The sequence below is a fragment of the Herpailurus yagouaroundi genome, unplaced genomic scaffold (assembly GCF_014898765.1).
Source record: "Herpailurus yagouaroundi ecotype Mexico unplaced genomic scaffold, PumYag 184, whole genome shotgun sequence".
Classification (NCBI taxonomy): Eukaryota; Metazoa; Chordata; class Mammalia; order Carnivora; family Felidae; genus Herpailurus; species Herpailurus yagouaroundi.
Window position 1 is genome coordinate 15,483,957 of NW_024412415.1, and position 21,152 is coordinate 15,505,108.

The window sequence follows — 21,152 nt, forward strand, 5'->3', positions numbered from 1 at the left end:
TACACTTTGGACACTGGAGCTTACTAATTGTCTTTAAGACTTCTTTTAGTAAACTTTTCCCCCTTTTTTTGGTCAAGGTTCTAGTAAGCATAAATTGCCAGAATAGTAGGTCTTCTCTATTTCATTTGTCCCGGAATTATTTATTTCACCAAGTTTCAGTGCAGTTTTGCTACAAAGACAGGGAACTGACCATTTCTTCAGTGAACATTTACTGAGCTCCTATGGTATGCCAGACCCTATTTTAGTTGTTGAAGATACAGAAGTGAAATTAGACAAGGCCCTTGCTTTCCTGAAGCTGAACTTCAAGTGGTGAGAGATAACCGCAAACTGATAAACAAATATATACACAAGATATTTGGGATGGTAGTTAAGTGTTGGCAGAATAAAATAGGATGGAGAAAATACATATGTGAGGGAGTTACTCTAGTTTGGAGTTGAGGGAAGCTCTCCTTGAAACTGTCACAGCTGAGACTTGACAAGTGAGGACCGGCTACGTCAAGATCGGGGGAAGAGCATTCCAGCCAACAAAACAGTTTCTGCAGCGGGCCTCAGGCAGGAGCCCATATGGTGGGTGTACTGAAGGCACAGTCAGGAAGTCAGAGGGAAAGGGGATTTTAGAGTTAGCAAATAGAATTAGTACACAAGTGATTTTATTCAGCAACTTTTGTAGTTTAAATGTTTATGGCCATGCTCATTTAGTTCTTAGGATTAGACTCATTAATTATCTAAGGTTCACACTGGATGAAGCCAGTGTTTCAAAGTCTATGTGGTATATCCTGCCCTGAAGCCTGAAATTTCCCATGATAGGATAGGACACTAGTAGTATTTTAGGAAAATGGCATCTGGTGTTATATTCTTAAATTAAAGTTTCCTTGGAAATAATCTTGCCTGCATGGTAAGAACAACTTGCTTCATCTTTTAACATAATAATTGCTCTCAAGGATTGTAAGAGCTTGTAGACAAATGGAGCATCCGGTTTTAAAGCTAGCTGGACAGGGAAGAAAGCTATCGTGGATAACGTTTCAGATTTTCTTGGATTTTTTGGTATCTGCACAACAAGAGACCCGATGAATTGCCAGCACATAATAAGCCAGAACCCTGGATCCAGAGAACGTTTGTGATGTCCAGCCAACACAGAACTGCTTTCTCCCCCAAAGGGTGGTCTCCAAATCTGTTGTAGCCTTTGGCAAGATTTTTATATCACAATTGAAAACAGATGCCCTTTCTGCCCTCTCCCTTGTTGTCTGAGTTACTACCATTCAGAGGGTGTGAGCCATGGCAGTCTCTCATGCACCTTCAGAACGCCCTGCAAGAATCCTCATTAGACATTCCTAGCAGAAGTCTTGCTGTGAAACACTCTGCAATAGAGAATAGACATGAGAAGGTGCCAGATTTATGAGGTTCTAGTAATCTGCTTGGTGCATTCTGAATGTTCCTTGTCACAAATCAAAACACCAGTCCTAAGGTTTAATATAAAACATCTCTTCACGCAGTTTCTATTTTGTTATTTGTTTGTTTAAATTTTAGTTAACATACAGTGCAATATTAGTTTCAGGAAGAGAATTCAGTATTTCATCACTTACGTACAACACCTAGTGCTCATCATAACAAGTGCCCTTCTTAATACCCATCACCCATCTAGCCCTCCCTCTCTTCTCTTTCACCCTCTTCCCATATGTTCATCTGTTTTGTTTCTTAAATTCCACATATGAGTAAAATCATATGGTATTTGTCTTTCTTTGATTGACTTATTTTGCTTAGCATAATACATTCTAGCTCCATCCATGTTGTTGCAAATGGCAAGATTTCCTTCTTTTTGATGGCTGAGTAATATTCCTGTGTGTGTGTGTGTGTTTCCTACATTTTCTTTTATCCCACATTTTCTTTATCCATTCATCAGTGATGAACATTTGGTCTCTCTCCATAGTTTGGCTATTACTGATAATGCTGCTATAAAGAGTTTGAATCTGTATTTTTGTATCATTTTAGTAAATACCTACTAGCGTAATTGCTGGATCATAGGGTAGTTCTATTTTTAGTTTTTTGAGGAACTTCCATACTGTTCTCCAGAATGGCTGTACCAGTTTGCATTCCCACCAACAGAGCAAGAGGGTTTCCCTTTCTCCACATCCTTGCCAATACCTGTTGTTTCTTGTGTTGTTAATTTTAGCCATTCTTACAGGTATAAGGTGGTATCTCATCATGGTTTTGATTTGTATTTCCCTGATGATGAGTGATGTTGAGCATCATTTCATGTGTCTGTTAGCCATCTGAATGTCTTCTTTGGAAAAGTGTCTATTCATGTCTTCTGCCCATTTCTGAACTGGGTTGTCTGTTTTTTTGGGTGTTGAGTTTCATAAGTTCTTTATAGATTTGGGGTACTAACCCTTTATCGGAAATGTCATTTGCAAATATATTGTCTCATTCTGTAGGCTGACTTTTAGTTTTGTTGATTGTTTCCTTGGCTGTGCAGAAGGTTTTATCTTGATGAAGTCCCAATAGTTCATGTTTGCTTTTGTTTCCCTTGCCTTCAGCAACTTGACAGTTTCTATTTTACAATATTTAAACCTAATGGAAAATATTTAATCCTAAAGGACTACATAATCCTAAGAAAAGCTAAAGCATACTGTCCCTAATGGACTGTATTTTTATCACAGGATCTGACCCTAAAATATGCCTGCATTTTATATACGTGACATTGAGAAGCTATAGTATCAAAAATCACTATAAATTCTTGATTAAAAGAAACTTATTAGATATAACAATGAAATATAATGTGTGGGCTTTGTTCAGATCCTGGTGTAAATCAACTGAAAATTAAACAACAATTGGGAAAATTTAATATGTACTGAATATGTGACAATATTAAGTAGTCATTGGTAATTTTGTTAGGTGTGATAACGATATGGAGATTATGTAAGGAGATGTCCTTATTTTATAGAGGCGCATACTCAAATACAGAGATGAAAAATCACATCTATAATTTATTTTAAAACACTTCAGCAAGAATCAACTGAAGCATATATGGCAAAATGTTAATAATTGTTCAGTCTCAGTGATGGGCTTGTGAGTTTACTATAGTATTTTCTCCACTGTCCTGCATATTTGAAAATTTTTATAATTCGAAGTTTAAAAGATCTTTGCACATTGGATCACAGACAGGACAGTGATTTTTCAGCTAAGTAGCACTATTTTATGATCACAGTGGATGCTGCTTTACTGTGCCTTTTGTCACATTCAGCGATATATAGCAGTGCACCTGGAAACTAGATGATTTCTTCATAAGTGGGACATTATAGTAAAAATAAATCAATATTCTACCCTTAACCAGCCCTGCCCCCCATACTCTGATTTTAAACTTGGTCTATGATTATAGGAGGTGAAGTAGCTCAGAGGCAAAAACTGAAACATACAGAATCCTAAAGCTAGTATTTTAAACATTTTGTTTCAACCTTAGTTTTAAAAAAGAACAATCTTAAACTGCAGTTGCTAAAGTCATTTCCTTCCTATCAAAATGTAAATTCAGGGGCGCCTGGGTGGCTCAGTCGGTTAAGCGTCCAACTTCGGCTCAGGTCATGATCTCACAGTTCGTCAGTTCAAGCCCCGCATCATGCTCTGTGCTGACAGCTCAGAGCCTGGAGCCTGCTTCAGATTCTGTGTCTCCCCCTCTCTCTGCCCTTCCCCTGCTCATTCTCTGTCTCTCTCCCAAAAATAAATTAAAAAATAAATAAATATTCAAAATGTAAACTCAACAACCTGGATTATATTAACATATATAAAATATTGGCACTGTCTCAGGCACATGCTTGCCAATCAATGGCCTGTCTTCTTCCTTCTCTGTTCAGAGATTTTGAGCAGCTGTTACTATTAAATCTACCTGTGCTGTTTCTTCAGACAGTGTGTTTTTGCTGACAGTATGTTCCAGTACTGGATATTGGTAAGATTTTCTTATCTTGGGATATTTTGATATCTCGACCATGAAATAAGTTGAACTTATTGATGGATATAATAACTTCACATTGCAGTGTGGACTACTGGTGGAACAAAACATGTTGTGTTTTTATTCCCACCTACATTTAACTTGTAAGTTCTCTTTTTCCTTATTTTTCATCCACTTGGTGTCAGTTGTAGATTCCGTAGCAAAGGGTATCTTGCTGTCCCCTTTCTTCAGCCTCAACACTTTAGTAAGCTGTGAGTATTGGCCCCTCATCTATTATGATTATGATTATTAAGCAACAATGCCTATGTGGAGATATCTTAACTTAGAATTAGTGTTAAAAATAAAGTCCTAATTGTAACAGTGAACACCCACTGAGCTCCTGTCCTATAACGCATTATTGAAAGTGCTCTGGGATGAAATGTTGCACTGGTGGAATGCATGGGACTAGAAGACCTGCTTTCTGTCTTCAGCAGTGCATGAACTTTGTGGACATAGGAGAAACAGTTACCGTGAAAAGGGTTTGGCAAGCACAAGCGAGTGCCATGGACTGCAAGAGTGGTATAGAGTCAAGAGATTCTTTCCAGCTGGGGCCAGCATGGCTTCCTGAGCATAAAAAATTTAAACTGAACCTTCAGAAACAGGTTAAATTTTGGCAGAGAGAGAAAGGGAAGGAAACTATTTCTGTGTGGTAAATGAGTATCCTCAGGAGCCAGGAGTCTTTGGGTAACTGTAAGTAAGAGAGTTTGGCTGGACGGAGGACCTCCTATTGGGACCCAGCATGCTGAGGGCAGGAATCTGGATTATAGGAAGCACTGGCCAGGCAGTAAAGGTTTGGGGCAGTAACATGAGTAAGGCTGTGTGTTAGGAGCTCCGTCTGGCTGTGTTGGCCTCAAGATAGGTTGCAGGAAGGAGACATCAAGATAGGGAAATCAATTTGGAAACCACTGCAGAATAGTTCAAGTGGGAAAAGGAGTAAAAATGTACATTTGGGTAATGACAGCAGAAATAGAAAGGAGGCATGATTACCAGACATGTTGCAAAAGAACTGACTAGATCTGATGAATGAATTTAAGTCCTCTTTGAAAGAGAACGGGAAAATGCAAGCTGTTAACTGGAAGTTGAGTCATACTTCATATGACTCAGTTGAGAATGTTTGAAAGAAAACTTTTCATTTTTTGCTTATTTATAGAAAGGTAGCCCCACCCTTGTAATTATTAAACTTTACACAATCCTAAGAAGGGCTGTTTACTTCCTCCAGCCTTGGCTGCCTTTTTATCCATCCCTAAGAATTAGGAGGATGGTGCTGTGGAGAGGGAGGAAATGTAACCTGAAACTTTACTAAAATATGTTGGTTCATAAATGAAATGTGAAAGCACCTCCAAAAAAGTAGTAATAGTGTAGGGGGAGGAACCTGGAGGTCAATGCTGGAGGATCAAGTCATGTAGAAAAGGCTCTCTTGAGAGGATGTTCAGTGTCTTTCAGTGGAGTAGCAGAGCCCCCTGCAAGGAGGGAGCTGGGGAATAAATCCTCTGTCCTACTTTCTTCCTTCCCATTTCTTGATCTCCCTTTCTCCAGTCTAGATGGCAAGGGAACCCACTGGTGTAATCATACAGGTCAGCCTCCTGAGGCAGAGAAGTGGGGTAGAGAAGAGGAGAGAGTAGAAGTGGGGGTGCAGACAAAAGGAAACAGTCACAGCACACTCTTTACAACATATAACAATATGGGGGGGGTGCTTGGAAGAAGATCTTCATGGAATCATAAAATGTTAGACCTGGAAGGATCCTGAGAAGTAATTCTCAACCTCATTTTAGAGATGGGGAAATAGAACCTTATAGGGGTAGCAACTGGGTACAGTTAATTGTCACAGAGCTGAAAAGAAAGGACAGACTTTTTGATGTGCAGCCCTGGATCTTTCCAGTTGGCTAGGTAGCTTCCATATAATCACAAATTCGTCAGGTCCATGGCACAAGCTCAGCCACTCTGCAAGGGTGAGAATGTTAAGGAGGTCTCAGTCATTATTCAAGAGAACATGTAAACATTATAGAGAAAACCACTGCAGTAGGACATGTTCCTGTAACTGAAGTTAAGAGTCATTGCAGATAATCTAGAAAGTATAGAAATGTGTTAAGGAGAAAATAAAATCACCCATGATTTACCACAGGGATAATAACTGTTAATGTTTTGGTGCTTTCTTAAAATTTTTAAAAATTAAAATTTATATAAATGCATGTATGTGCAAATGCAAAATTAGTATCAATTGTACATATAGTTTTGTATCTTTTTTCACTTGATAGTGAATAATTTCTCAGATAGTAAATTGTCTTAGGATCTGAGTTGTTGTTTTGTTTTGTTTTTTTTAAGATTTAATTTTGAGAGAGAGAGAGAGGGTGTGTGGGAGAGGCAGAGGGAGAGAGAGAATCCTAAGCAGGCCCCATGCTGTAAGTGCAGAGCCTGGTGTGGCGCTTGATCCCACGAACTGTGAGATCATGACCTGAGCTGGAATTGAGAGTTGGACACTTAAGTGACTGAGCCACCAGGCACCCCTAGATTCTAAGTTTTAATGGCAATAATATTTTTTAATGGATATAACATAGTTTTTTAAATGTTTCCTATTATTGGACATTTGTTTCTATATTTTCTGTTGCTATACATATATGTGTGTGTGTGTGTATGTGTGTGTGTATGGGTACACATACACATGTACACATATATACATATACAAATACTTGTACTTATCTCTAGGATACATTTTCATAAATAGAATTGCCAGCATAAGCATTTTCAGTGGTCCTTTCTGGTGGGTCACAGTAGAAAGAATATGGCCCTGGGATCAGACATCCTGATCAATATTCTGCTTCTCCAGTTTCCAGATATGTGACCTTAGGCTCAGTCTGCTCAGCCTCATTCTCTTACCTGTTAACCAGGGATCATACTGCCACCCACACCCCCCTCCCTCCCCAGTGCTGTGAGGAGAACTACATGAAGACCGTGCCTTTAAAGTGGCTGAAACATAGGGAGTTCTCAGTACATGTTAGCTCCTTGCTCCTATGGGATGAGTTAGTTTGCACGCATGTGTGTGCACATGGCTGGGTGTGTAGAATGAAGGGAAAAAATAGAAGACTGTAGTCACTATAAAGAAAAAAGTAAAATTGACTTGAAAAGAGACAAATTTAGACCATGAAGATTTCTTTCATGGTCTTGATGGTATTGATAATGAAGATAGAAACGGAAGTCCTCAATGACTGTTTTTCTTTGCACTGGGCTGTCCAGTAAACACTTCTAACCTTGTTCCCTGTCCTCTCCCTTCCTAAGTGCTCATCTTCAAACTCTACCAGCGGGCAAAGCACGTGTACAGTGAGGCTGCTCGGGTGCTCCAGTTTAAGAAGATATGTGAAGAAGCACCTGACAACATGGTCCAGCTGCTGGGGGACTTAATGAACCAGAGCCACGTGAGCTGCCGGGACATGTATGAGTGCAGCTGCCCTGAAATGGACCGGCTGGTGGACATCTGTCGGTGAGCCTGGGACAGCAGCATGGGGGGGCTGTGGGACACGGCCATGGAAACTGTTGAAATGAATGAAAAAAAATGCAATATTTTCATAACCTTCTAAATGAAAGGGGATCCTTCCCCACTTCCTATCTGAGGTGTTGTCTATGATACAGAGCTGAACTCATTCGCTCCTAAATATCTGTAGGAGAAATATTGGAGACCTGACTCCAATAGCTTTATGAATCAGTTCTTTGGAATCAGTTCTTCACAATGCCTTTCCATCTTCGGATGATTAGGTATTTCAGGGAGCTTTTCTTAGCCATGGCCCTGCTGTTACTTTCTCATCATATTTTAATCAATGGTATATCCACTACAATGGGGGCCCTGCCAGCATCTCCTGTTTGGTGTCCTAAGTGTAGTAGATTTTTTCAAAGGAAGGGAGAAAACAGAAAAAGGCCCTCAGACCTGATAGTGTATTTGGGGGCAGGGGAGGTTGCTGAAGGAATTACTCAGAAAGCTTTCCAGATTTAGGTTAAGCAATTTGGAGAAATGAGGACTTGATGAAAGCCTGGCTTATAAATGGTTGGTTGAGACAGAAATGTAAAGGGGAAAACTCTTTCAACAAAGCCTGAGAACAGCTTCCTTATAATTGTTAGAGAATGGGGATAATAGAGTAGAATGGTCACTTTACCCAGAAGGGATTTCAATGACCTTGGGAGGACTGAAAGGGAAATTGGGAGGACTCTCAAATGGCTAGATGTTATTTCCACTGTGAGAAGATAATGCAGAACTGCCTGCAATTAGTAATGAAAACAAAATTAACCACTTGGCGCCTATGGCTTGCCTCATTCATTACCACACTTCCAGCCTGAAAAGTTTAAATCACCTAGCTCTACTAATCACAGATGGCATGTGTAACCCAACTTGTAGAAAGACTTGAACATAACATTGATGAGAATCACTCTGCTGGCATCAGAGTTTGCTCACTAATTGCCAAAATGCCTTCCAGAGCTTGTTCCACTATAAGTGCTCTTTTCTGAAAATATCAAGGGCCCAGTAAATGGAAGGGATGAGTATTATTCAGTTCTGGAAATTAAAAGAAGTGGAATGATTTGTGCAGAAATCAGGCAGAAGTGTCTTTGCCTGGAGGGCAGTGGGGTAGTTTGACTCCCCCCTGAAAAGCGGTGAAAGGGCATTGGTCAGCCTCCTGGAATCCCCTAGTGAACCTTCTCTTCCTGGGACTGTCAACCAGCTCTCACTCTCATGGAGCCTCTCATGGGGAAAGAGGGGAGTGACAGTTAAAAATAAATTGAGTGGTAGTGGTATAAAAAAAAAAACAGTGCTATGAAAAAAAAAAAAAGAAGGGATAGAGAGTATCATGGTTGGATGGGTGACCTTTATTTTTTTTTTTTTTATGGGCTCTACATGCATTTTATTTTTTTATTTTTTTCCAATATATAAAATTTATTGTCAAATTGGTTTCCATACAACACCCAGTGCTCATCCCAAACGGTGCCCTCCTCAATACCCATCACCCACCTTCCCCTCCCTCCCACCTCCCATCAACCCTCAGTTTGTTCTCAGTTTTTAAGAGTCTCTTATGCTTTGGCTCTCTCCCACTCTAACCTCTTTTTTTTTTTTCCTTCCCCTCCCCCATGGGTTTCTGTTAAGTTTCTCAGAATCCACATAAGAGTGAAAACATATGGTATCTGTCTTTCTCTGTATGGCTTATTTCACTTAGCATAACACTCTCCAGTTTGGATGGGTGACCTTTATAGTAAGGGTTGAGGAAGGCTTCTCTGAGATGGTGATGTTTGAGCAGAGACCTGAAGACATGAAGAAATGAGAATAGCAAGTGCATAGGCCCAGAGGTGGGGATGTGGCTGTCACATGTGAGGAAGAGCTGGACAACTCGTAGGCTGGAGGGCAGTAAAGGAGAGAGTAGCAGGTGATGAAGTTGGGGGGGAGGGGAGTGGGGAGTCACAGCACAGGGCCCTCCTAGGCCACTGGAAGGACTTTGGCTTTGGATGTGGGAAGGTGGCAGTGGAAGTGCTAAGTGATCCCATGCAAGGCGTGCCTTGAAGGAAGATTCAAGATAATTGTTGTGTGGGTGAAAGACAGGAATCAAGATGACTCCTGGGTGTTTGGCCTGAGAAAGTTTGCTTGTTTCTGTCAAAGCCACATTTTGGGAAGCGGTATTTCACATTTTGGGGGGCAGAATTCTCTCATAGTGCCATAAGGTAAGAAAGCAGGAGGGGTCCTTCAAGACCTGAGCAGGCACTAGGAGGTGAAGTGATTTGAACAAGTAAATGTATTGAGTTGGTGTGAAAGGTCTGGTTCCTCATCCAGTGCTTTTGCCATGCCTCTCTCTCTCCCCTGAGTTTACTGAGATATGATTATGTTGGAATGTGGGTCATTTTCCTTTCCGGCTTTAAAACTTTAATAATGGAGGTTTGTGTTGTCCTAATGTGCAGCATGTGAACACTGGACAAAGCCATGTTGAGCGGGGGAGGCAGTGTGTGGAGTAGGAGGACAACTGAGTTGAAGTTAAGAAGGTTGAGTTCCAGCTCTGCCACTTTTCCTTCTGAGCTCTGTGATTTTGCATTGTTGTCTTGTTTTATGATCTCCTGTATCTTTTTCTGTTCTAACCATCTATAGGTCTCTCTCTCTCTCTTTTTTTTTAATGTGGTTCCAGTGAGGGATCTAATGGCTAGGTCTTAAAAGAGTTTAGAAGAGCACCTTTTATTATTATTTTTATTTGTTTTTGGAAAGTCCTTTCTTAATGCCTTGACACTCAAATTTAACACTTAAATTAACACTTATTTTTTTTAAATTTATTCATTTTGAGAGAGAGAGAGCATGAGAGACAGAGAGAGAGGGAGAGAGAGAATCCCAAGCTCCCATGGTCCGCACAGAGCCCGAGGCAGGGCTCGATCTCACGAACAGGCAAAATCATGACTTGAGCCAAGATCAAGAGTCCGACAGACACTTAACTGACTGCATCACCCAGGCATCCCTAAACACTTAATTTCTCAAAGTATTTCTGTCTAGCTCATTTCCATCAGCTGCATTTCTTTTTTTTTTTTTTTTTTTAATGTTTATTTTGCGAGAGAGAGAGAGAGAGTATACGTGTGTGTGCATGGGGGTGGGCCACAGAGAGAGAGAGAGAGAGAGTCCTAAGAAGGCTCTGCTCTGTCAGCACAGAGCCTGATGCAGGGCTCAATCCCATGAACCTTGAGATCATGATCTGAGCCAAAACTAAGAGTTGGACACCTAACCGACTAAGCCATCCAGGCGCCCCTGCTATGTTGCTTTTCTGAGGAAAATTCAGTTGTGTCTAGTATAAGGAGCTCATTCTCTTTTTTATGGGCTTTTTTATTTGGAAAGTCAATTGCAAACCATCAAAATTAGTTTCTACTTATTCGAGAATCATATAGGGATCGAGTTTCCCATATTGAAAGATTACCTTTTGTTGTGTAAATATTGGCCAGAATAGTTGTGTGGTCCCTAAACTTCTGATTTAATTAATTTTTTCTTTGTTGTCACTGTGACCAGCAGATAGTCTCCAAATGTTCCAACTGGTTGCCAATTACTAAAAGGCCCTACATGGCAGAGCAACCTCCTAGGAAGACAGACTGGGGGAACTAGGTAGATGCAGTCATTGATGCCATTCCTCCCTACAGCCAGCAAATGCTTTGCCCCGGGGTATTTGTGTCCTATGTGGCACCGAAGTCTAAACTCCGCTTTCAAAAGCTCTTGACACTTGTGTGTGTGTGTGTGTGTGTGTGTGTGTGTAAGGGGAAAGAGGAAGGAATGCAGAAGAATTAAAAAGATAGTGGTGAGATGGGGTGGTTAAAAGTGAGAGAGAAAGACGGATAATAGTCGTGGAGGGTAAATGAGTAGAAAGGTTCAAATGCAAAATGAGATGCCCTTAAGCCCTAGTTCCTCCTGAAGCTTCATGACTGTAGCACTGGGCTAGGCAGGGGAGGTGCTGGATGTGCTACACTTCCCTGTCCCCTTTAAAAGTGTTAACACCAGTGGGGAAGGCATGACTAAGACTGGGCAGCCTTAGATGGTTGGTTGCCTTCCCGAGACCAGAGGAGGGAGGAGGGAAGCTTAAATGGGTTCAAGGAGCAACAAGGCCAAAGACAGTCTTTACTTCCAGGTCTACTTGTGACACTTTAAAATTCCTTTAGTTTTCCTGAAGGCCTGCTTGGAAACTATTTGTATGAAAACACAACTAATTGGTTGAGTGAATGAAGGATTTTAATGCCTAGATACTTAGGGCACTTACATACAAGCTAAATTTTTTTTTTAGTTTAATTTTTAAAACTTTTAATTTAATGTCCAGTTAGTCAACATATGGTGTAATATTAGTTTCAGGAGTAGAATTTAGGGATTCATCACTTATATACAACAGCCAGTGCTCATTACAGCAAGTGCCCTCCTTAATCCCCATCACCTATTTAACTCTTTCCCCCACTCCCCTCCCCTCTGGTAACCATCAGTTTGTTCTCTCTTGTTAACAGTCTGTTTCTTTGTTTGCCTCTCTCTCTCTCTTTTTGTTCCCCTTTGCTCATTTGTTGTTTCTTAAATTCTACATATGAGTGAGACTATACAGTATTTGTCTTTCTCTGACTTATTTCGCTTAGCCTTATACTCTCTAGCTCTATCCATGTCATTGCAAATGGAAGGATTTCATTCTTTTTTATGGGTAATATTCCAGTGTGTGTGTGTGTGTGTGTGTGTGTGTGTGTGTGTGTACATACATACCACGTCTTCTTTATACATTCATCAATGGATGGACACTTGGACTGCTTTCAGAACTTGGCTATTATAGATAATGCATGTATAACTTTGAATTAGTGTTTTTGCATTTTGTAGGTAAATACCTAGTAGATTGCTGGATCATAGGGTAGTTTTATTTTTAACTTTTGAGGAACCTCCATACTGTTTTCCAGAGTGGCTACACCACTTTGCATTCCCACCAACAGTGCAAGAGGGTTCCCCTTTCTCTGCATCCCCTCAAACACCTGTCATACAAACTGAAATCTTATTGTGATCTGAGCTAGACTATATTCAAAAGGCATCTCTAGGTAGCTAGCCTATAGGAAAATGTGTAAGAAGCTGCTATATGACCCAAGCAGAGAAAAGAGGGGGAAAAGAAAGAAAAGATCACTGACACTTGCTCTGTTTGTCAGTTGAGCTTTTCACTGCTCTTTAAGAGAAAATCAGTTTAGCATTCAAAGAAAGGGCCAGGGAGGGAGAAGGAAACTACATTTATGCTGTTAAGCTGTTTATTATTTTTATTAAACTAATGTTAGAAAACCTCAATTATGTGAAACAAAGTATAATAGTGAGAGAATAAGATGAAACTTGCCCAGTTATAAAATAATTCTTCTAAATGAACAAAATGTAAATTTTAAGAAACAGCTAAATTTTAAAGTAGGATTCGTTGAGAAACACAAAGCAATTTTCAAACCAAGTCAGTTATATATGAGATAGCTCATTTGTTATCAATTTTCCTGGTTATATTTAAGAAAAAATAGTTAATGTCTTTTATTTCTGTTTTGACACTTGCTGAAATTAGAGACCTCATTGCTGCATCATTGCCAAAGCTATTAAGGGAAATGAATGACAAATGTTAATAGGCTAACAAAGATTACAAAAGTTAATTTGCTGTCTTCCTCAGAAATCTTTTCAAACTTTACTCCATGCCTATGCTGCTCAGCCTTTTGCACCCATTCTCCTGAGCAGGCCAGGGGAGAATGAAGTGTAAACTCCTATCTGTATGTTTCCTTCCCCATGATCTTGAGGCTAATCTTTACACTCTACCAAATAAAGGGCCAAGGCCCTTTCCACTGCGCTTAGGGGCTCACTTCTCTTTGGGCCCCTGTCTTCCGCTTACTGTCCTCTCCACCCCCCTAACCCTGTTCATATATATATATATATATATATATATATGCCCTTTGCAGAAACCAGCTCATCTTTCAGGGCCTTTAGTAGCTTACGTTTCTCAAACAGACTTGTAGTTACATTTTCTTATACTTTCTCATTTGAACAGTATTTGAAGTCTGTGGTTTCTTGAATCTAAAGCAATCTGAGTGTTTCTAACTTGGCTGCAAAAGTCATAGAAATTCTTCTGGAAATTCTGTTTTCCTGAGATTCTAGCTGGAAGATTCTAGGCTTTAGAGCAGAAGCTAGAAGGCTTTCCAGACATAAGATATATTACTGACAGGTTATATTTATATATAATATATATATGTGAGCTGTCTCACATATAATTAAAAGTTGTTTTACATACTTCAAGAAATTCTTTTTGAAAATTTAGCCATTTCGAGGGGCACCTGCGTAGCTCAGTCAGTTAAGCGTCCAACTTTGGCTCAGGTCATGATCTCATGGTTAGTGAGTTCAAGCCCCATGTTGGGTTCTGTGCTGACAGCTTGGAGCCTGAAGCCTGCTTCGGATTCTGTGTCTCCCTCTGTCTCTGCCCCTTCCCTGCTTGTGCTCTCTCTCTCAAAAATAAATAAATAAACTTTAAAAATAAAAATAAATAAAATTTAGCCATCTCTTAAAAAATGCATTTTGTTCATTCAAAATGATATTTTATAATTGGGTGGACATTATCTCTTCATTATTGTACTCTGTTTCACATAATTGAAGTTTTCTAACATTGATTTAATAAAAAAATAAACAGACTGGGTATATATTTTGGTATTTTAAAACAAGTGTAATAATCCCAACAGCTATTTGTTACAACCTACCAAATGTCTAGAATTGTGCTGGGCTGGGCCTGGAGAGATATAACCTCTCCCTTAATTCAAAATATTCTGAATTAATTTAATACCCATTTGTATAATATACAAGTATTTTGAAATAAATAAAATTGAATTGAAATACGAGGCACAATCCCTTCTTTCCTTCTTTGTAGCAAGGCTATGTTTACTGGATCTCCCTCCACCCTCCCCCCACCCCCACCCCCACCACACCCTGCTTTTTTCTGTGCCTTGTATCTTAGTAGGTGCTTTATGGTCCAATCAGCTCATTTAAAGTAGGAAATTTTAGCCAGGCTATATTGGATGCCTGGAAAGTTAGTTATATGATTACTTTTCAGTGATAAAAGGATCAAAGGGAGCATTCTATAATCTGCCTAACTCCTCTTGCCTTTGTTTCCTAGATCATACTAATAAAGGCAAAGGCTGCTTTGGTTGTTTTGACCAACCCTTCCACATTATTTCCCAGTCTGGTCACCACAAAGGAGTGGTATTTGGGGGATTCTAGGGTTTTGGTGTTCATAACTCTTGTATTGCTCTCTGATGTGCAATAGCTCAGAATCTATATATATATATATATATTTTTAATTTTTTTTTCAACGTTTACTTATTTTTTTTGGGACAGAGAGAGACAGAGCATGAACGGGGGAGGGGCAGAGAGAGAGGGAGACACAGAATCTGAAACGGGCTCCAGGCTCTGAGCTGTCAGCACAGAGCCCGACGCGGGGCTCAAACTCCCGGACCGCGAGATCGTGACCTGGCTGAAGTCGGACGCTTAACCGACTGCGCCACCCAGGCGCCCCAAGAATCTATATTTTTAATGTCTTAGTGTTCTCTTAGGAAGAACAAGGCTTGCCTTCTTTTTCTTTCCTAATATAAAGCTTATATTGGTCTCCTAACTTTTGGATTTTTCCCTGAATTTCTATGGCATATGCCAAAGGGCATATTAAGCACCAGTTTAGAACACTGCAGACAGGACCTCTGCCTCTGTGAGTATATATAGCTGGGCAGGCTGCAGACCAGGTACTCGGGCGGCCCCCTGATTTGTGATCACAAGTGCCATTGACTCAAGGGCAGAAGGCTATTTATAATAATAGCATTTATCATTTTCTGTTTGGGAATTTGAGCCCTGATGACTTCATATCATGTGGCTGATGCAACCCAGTCCATTTTCATCTGCAGCAGGCAGGGTGGTGCCAGAGCAGCTCTGGGGACTCAAAAGTGAATATATTTGCCTAGAAATACTTCTAGTTTCTGCTTTCTGGAAAGTGGCAGGATACTGAGGAAAATACACCCTTTGGCACAATTCCTACTGGTTTTGTAACCAGTTAGAAACAATACTCAGTTTGCTTTAGATTCAGTTTTGAAACAGCTTTCAAAAACTTTTCAGATGAAAAGATGTAAGAAAACATGTCTGAAGTCCATTGAAGACCATAAAAGACCTGGCTGATTTAAGTCCAGCACAGTGGCATAGTCTGGATCTTAGAGAATCATGTAAGAGGCACCCTGTTGTTCTCTAGACCAGGCCACGGTTGGCTTCTGTGTCCCAATTTTAGGGTCTTCCAGAAATGCTTCGGTGACACCTCGGTTTTTTCAGCATCTTCCATGGGTAGCAATAGTTTGATGTCACTGCGTATCACAACTTTCTTTTTTTCTTTGTGATTAAAAAATGGCCCTTTGCCAGTCTGGGAACTCAGAATTATCCTAGAATCTCCCAGTCAGAGAAACTTTCAGCCTGGATGATAGGAGTCTGGGCTCTGTGCAGCTGCTGGGCTGTAAGCTGAATGTCTGGGGGACAGCAGGAGATGAGTAATCTTTCTTTGAAAGCATTTTGTTTTCTTCCTTAAACATCTATTTTCATTTGAAAAACATATTTTAATGAATACAACAGATAATAAAAAGGAACCAATTGAGAAAATCATTGAGGGGAAAATGAATTACTGGTGTGCAATAAATCCGATGTCCTAGAGGAGGGTTAATATTCTATTGATATTTTCCAGGAAGTAAAGTAGCTCATTTAGATGGAAAAAGAGAGAAAAAAATGTGCTAAATTAATTATGGAGTTTTTAATCTGCTATGAATTTGGAGCAAATTTTATTAGGAAGAATTGGAAGTACATGTTAACCTTTATTATCAGGATAAATTACATCTTAAAAAATGAGGGACTCTTGTGCTTTGTGTAGGGCCTTTTACTTGGGTATAAATCTTTGGTTGGAAGCTGGCCTGGGTGATGGTGACTAAAATGACCTCTTTTTGTGTGGTGGTTTAAATAGTGGTTTCCATCCGGGTCACACATTTTGGCTGATGGTAAATTCTGAGTTCAGCTGTCAGAGTAGTTCCCAAAGGTTCAAGGAAGATGCATTTGGACTTGTAGAGGCCACCTTCCATTTTTGTGGAAACGTCTGTATAGCTTCCCATTAGGTTTTAAATAGACAGACTGGTCTAGAGTTTAATAACATGTTCCTTCTCGATAAATTTATTCAACGCAAACCCAGGCTGTCTGTTCTAGGGGACTGATACTTTTATGGGGAACAGCCAAGTCTTACAAACACACCTTAAATGACTACTAGAGAAACCCTCACTTGTATAAGACTTGCAATTTACATTTTGATTTGACTTCATTTGGAGCCACCTTCTGATTCATACTGTTGATCATGTCTGCTGTCTCTTTTCCTTTTACTCCCTCCTCTTCATCACCTGTAAGCTTGCCACATACAACTCTTCAATTGGTGACTTTATAGAATCAAGACTTTATAGTGGATTATTGCCAGCTTTCACCAAACAGGAGTAATGCTAACTTTTACTACCTAGAGAAAAAAACCATGGGCTAGTTTTAGATAAAATTAAATTTCAAATCACCTTCTGAAACAGTGTACATTCCTTCATGTCCTAAAATGTTTGGCAACACTTAACTACCCTTTGATCCCCCAAAAAACCCCACACATATTCTCTCCTCAGGCTGTGTGTTCTAGAAGTACCAGGCAAACCACTCTTACTTTCTTTTACAGGTTCTAATTTTTTTTTTTCTCATTGTTTTAGGAAGTTTGGGGCTCAAGGGTCACGACTCACTGGAGCAGGATGGGGAGGCTGTACAGTATCAATTGTACCTGCTGACAAGCTGTCCAGCTTCCTAGCAAAGGTGCACGAAGCTTATTACCAGAGGAGCGACCGAAACTTAACATTTGAGAAGCAGAGTTTGTTTGCTACCAAACCTGGGGGTGGGGCTTTGGTTTTCCTTGAGGCCTAAACAATGTAAAAAATCTCAGAGAAACTATTTAGGGCATTTAGGAACTGGCAGAACTTCTTATGCCACAGTAAATTAATCCTCTTTCTGTTTTGTATTATGATGAACGGTTGCTATTATCAAGATGTATTTCCAAAGAAACGGTTGAAAGCTCTCTATGCTTCATAATGATTATTTTTCCATCTTAAACTATGTTTTCTATCAATAAGAGCCAAAATTATGCTTGGGCAGATCTTTTAAGGATGATTTACTGACATTTATTGATTTCAAGATTTTTAAAGATGAATTGGTAAAAGACATTTATACTGACCTCATGGATTAGACTTGAGTTAAACATGCTGCTACAATTAAAGGGATACAATTGAATTGTATATTCTTAAATACAGTCCATTTCTGGTTTCTCTTGACACTCTTCTTCTTCACAGTTGTAGTCTTCTGTTGATGATGTTGATGATGAGAGTGATGCCAGAAACTCTCTCTCAGTTCGAGCTTCAGAACGCTATTAAAATAATCATAATGAAAGACTCACAAATTTTCCTGGATACTTGAATGTGAGGTTACTACACTCACTAATTATCAAGACGAGAAGAATTACCTTTTTTTTTTGGCCAAGATGGATTTAGGCTCATTTACTTTTTAAAAGCTATGTGATATCACATAAACAATCACTTTCAATTCTTTCAGCCCTCAGCTGTCTCTGTCACTTAAAATAGAGAAACTTACATAAAAGACACTCTACACCTTACCTGTATTCACACTAAAGTAGTTATCTGGATGATAATTCAGATAATTCAATTTGTTCATAGAATTTACTTTCTTCCCACTTTATGCTACCTCTTCTCAAATGCCTCTCTGATCCACAGGGCACGCTTACTTGCTCTGAGAAACCCCATCCATGCCTCACAACCCTTTGGGGTGTGTCTAGCAGGTCTCATTTGTATGTGTGGAACAGTGTAGGACAGTTATGCAGGTATGTGGGTAAGAGTGGGTTCTGGGGTTGAGTAGGGGTGTTGGTGAGTCCTTATGTGTTCATCAAAAGTGGGCAGAAATGTTTAGCCATGTGGTGATGGTAAGTGAATGGCTTTCTCACAAGAAGGTCTTCCTGAATTATATGAAGATTTAACCCAGAAAGTAATTTGCTGCTATAACCAGATAATTGAGACAGCAACAGTCTTATGGCATAAATTATCCAGAAAATTATCACACTTTCGTATTATTTGATGACTGTTTTGCTCATTAATGTGCATCTTAAACACTAGACATCATCTTGAATCTCAGTTTTGGAGAGTCTGAGGCAAAGCTAGTTTTAATATTTCTCAAAGGACAACAGTCCTATGTAAAGGACTCGGAAATCCATTCTATTCTAAAATAAACTGCAGGTGCATTTTCATCTTGAAAGAAAGGTAAACGCTTGAGAAAGCTTAAGTCAAATATGTTGAATGAATTTTGAGTTTTTAAACACCCAATAATCCAAAATCTGAAATGATTTAAAATTAGAATTGTTTTTTAATACTATTCCATTTTCCACAGAAGATCTGTGGTTGGTACATAATGACTTAGAGATACCTGGATTACTATATATATAAAAAAAAAGTGGTACTTTCCGTTGCTTTGCTATTCTATTTAAACTTTTCATCATGAGGTTCCTTCTTGCAGTACGTGACTAAAAACTTCCATTGTGCCCTCTGCTTTGGAAGACACAGTTGTTCTAAGCCAGGGATCTACTCTTGTCTTGGTGTCTGGATTGAAGAAAAGAACTAGTTTTCAATCAAACCATCACCAAGTGTCATTCTAGAAATTATGAGAGATTTCAACCTTTTCTGGAGAGGATGGGGCTAGGGCAACTGGAAAAAAGCCTTATGAAGAAGATGGAATTTGAGCAGGGCCCTAAAGAATGAGTCGAATATGAAAGCTGGGGAGCAGGCACTGCAGATGAGTGAATGTATGAGTATGGGCAAATAAACATGGTGTGTCTGGACACCTCGGTTTGTTTGCCCTGGGATACAGTGGAGGATAAGATAGGTTACGCTGGCTGGAGGTAGCTTTTGAAGAGCTCTAAGTCTAGCATTTAGATGAGGGGTTGCCAACCAGTAGCCCACAGGCCACATCTGGTTTGCAGATACATTTAGTTTGGCCCCCAAGTATTTAAAAACTTGGGGTTCTCATCAGAAATTTTATAGGAGAATCTGGATTATGGATGGTGAAAGATCTGATTATCCCCTGCCCTCCATTCCTGGGGATGGGGGGCGGACAGTGAACTTAAGCTGAGGTATAGCTGCTTTGTTTAGATGATGTTGGACTCTTCAGTGTGCTACAGTTTCCAAAACTTGTAGTTTCCCTGATACTCGGCCCATGTACCATTTACCAGCCGAGGTCACCTGCCCTTCACCAGCACACTGGCACAGTGGCTTTCTTACACTAAATAATTCTCTGTACCCATGTCTCTAGCCGTAGTAGTTAGGGGAGACCAAGAAAAATGGGAGAAAGAATTTTTTTTGGAAGTAAAGAATAGTCCTATTTGTTTAATATTAAACATGCAGGTGTTCTACTCCCTTCTCTCACCTTTCTGGCTCATATAGAAATTTCATTAGATGATCTACTCTCTGTTTTTGACGTTACACTAGTGGCCCGTGAGGACTGTTCTCGAAGACATGCTAAAAATAAAAAGCTCTCTCCTATTCCTGACCTCAGCTGGCTCAACCTTCAGATTTATTGCACCCCTTTCTCTACATGTCCTTGCCTGCTGGAAGGGAAGAGGAACGTTCAGATTTAACAGAAGTGCCCATAATTTAAGGAGGAGCCAAAGAGGGGGGGACAAAGAAAACTGGAAAGACAGAGCAGGCTCCTTTATTTTCTTTCTTTCTCACACTTGAGTCCTGTTTAGAACCTTATAATTTCTGTCTTATGTTGAGGGCAGGGACCATTCATCTAACGCATTCATTGGAATCCAATGTATTATTGTTGAATTAATGATGGGAAATAAAATATGACTGCAAACACTGATAAAGTTTCTATTTGAAATTTTGACTGCATTTGGAGTCTTCAGTTGCATGAACTGTCCATGGTCAGAAGCAAGGGATGAGGATAAGTGGGCATGAGGTTGTCACTAATATGTAAAACAGAGATGATCTTAAATGTGCATGCAGATGATTAAATTAAAATAGCGTATTCTACCTTGTCACTCACTGTAACTTGGATGTGAAGCCATGCAGTGCTATTGAATATTGTCCAGTCCAATTAAGACAAGGTAGAGAGAGAATTCTCAACTATTTTCAAAAAGGAAACATACCAGTTTATGTAGGAACTTGTCAAAGTCATTCTTAGCTTCGTAGGGTTTCTTGGTAGCCTTCGCCTGGAGTCTAATCAAAAAAATTTTTTAAAAATCAGTAGCCAAACTAATTGTTTTATACTGACACCAACTAAGAGCCAACATTTACACAAAACTTAATATTCTGGGCATCTGCTGGCATTTTACATATATTCATTCAGTTACTCTTATGAAGTAGGCACTACTGTCACCCAGTATTATAAATGATGAAAAAGGCTCAGGTTCAGTAACCTGTCCCCCCAGTCCTCCAGCTAGCACGTCATACAGGATGTGAACCCAAGCAGTGTCCACTGTGTGCCACTGCTCCCCTGGAGTGAAGCATTCTCTTCATGAGATGGTTTACACAGTATTTGCTGAACTGACTTCACTCTCCCGTC

At 39.8% G+C, this 21,152-nt stretch overlaps 2 protein-coding genes across 8 annotated transcripts in view; one reads left to right on the top strand and one right to left on the bottom strand.

Annotated features, from left to right (window-relative positions):
• GALK2 (galactokinase 2) overlaps positions 1-21,152 on the top strand; it is a 148,855-nt gene that overhangs the window by 125,681 nt on the left and 2,022 nt on the right. For 2 of the 3 annotated variants that reach the window (XM_040492654.1, XM_040492653.1), the window contains exons 9-10: positions 7,253-7,454; positions 17,243-20,450. In XM_040492654.1, coding sequence (XP_040348588.1) covers positions 7,253-7,454; positions 17,243-17,450 — 410 coding nt within the window. In that variant the 3' untranslated portion in view covers positions 17,451-20,450. Of the gene's footprint in view, positions 1-7,252; positions 7,455-17,242; positions 20,451-21,152 lie in introns of those variants that run through there. The other variant, XM_040492655.1, reaches the window with a different exon arrangement.
• The window catches only part of FAM227B (family with sequence similarity 227 member B), a 213,057-nt gene continuing 209,710 nt past the window's right edge, over positions 17,806-21,152 (bottom strand). For 3 of the 5 annotated variants that reach the window (XM_040492648.1, XM_040492649.1, XM_040492647.1), the window contains 2 exons: positions 20,737-20,806; positions 17,806-17,946 (listed from right to left, as the gene is read on the bottom strand). In XM_040492648.1, the coding sequence (XP_040348582.1) occupies positions 17,824-17,946; positions 20,737-20,806 (193 nt within the window). In that variant the 3' untranslated portion in view covers positions 17,806-17,823. Of the gene's footprint in view, positions 17,947-20,736; positions 20,807-21,152 lie in introns of those variants that run through there. The other 2 variants (XM_040492652.1, XM_040492651.1) reach the window with 2 other exon arrangements.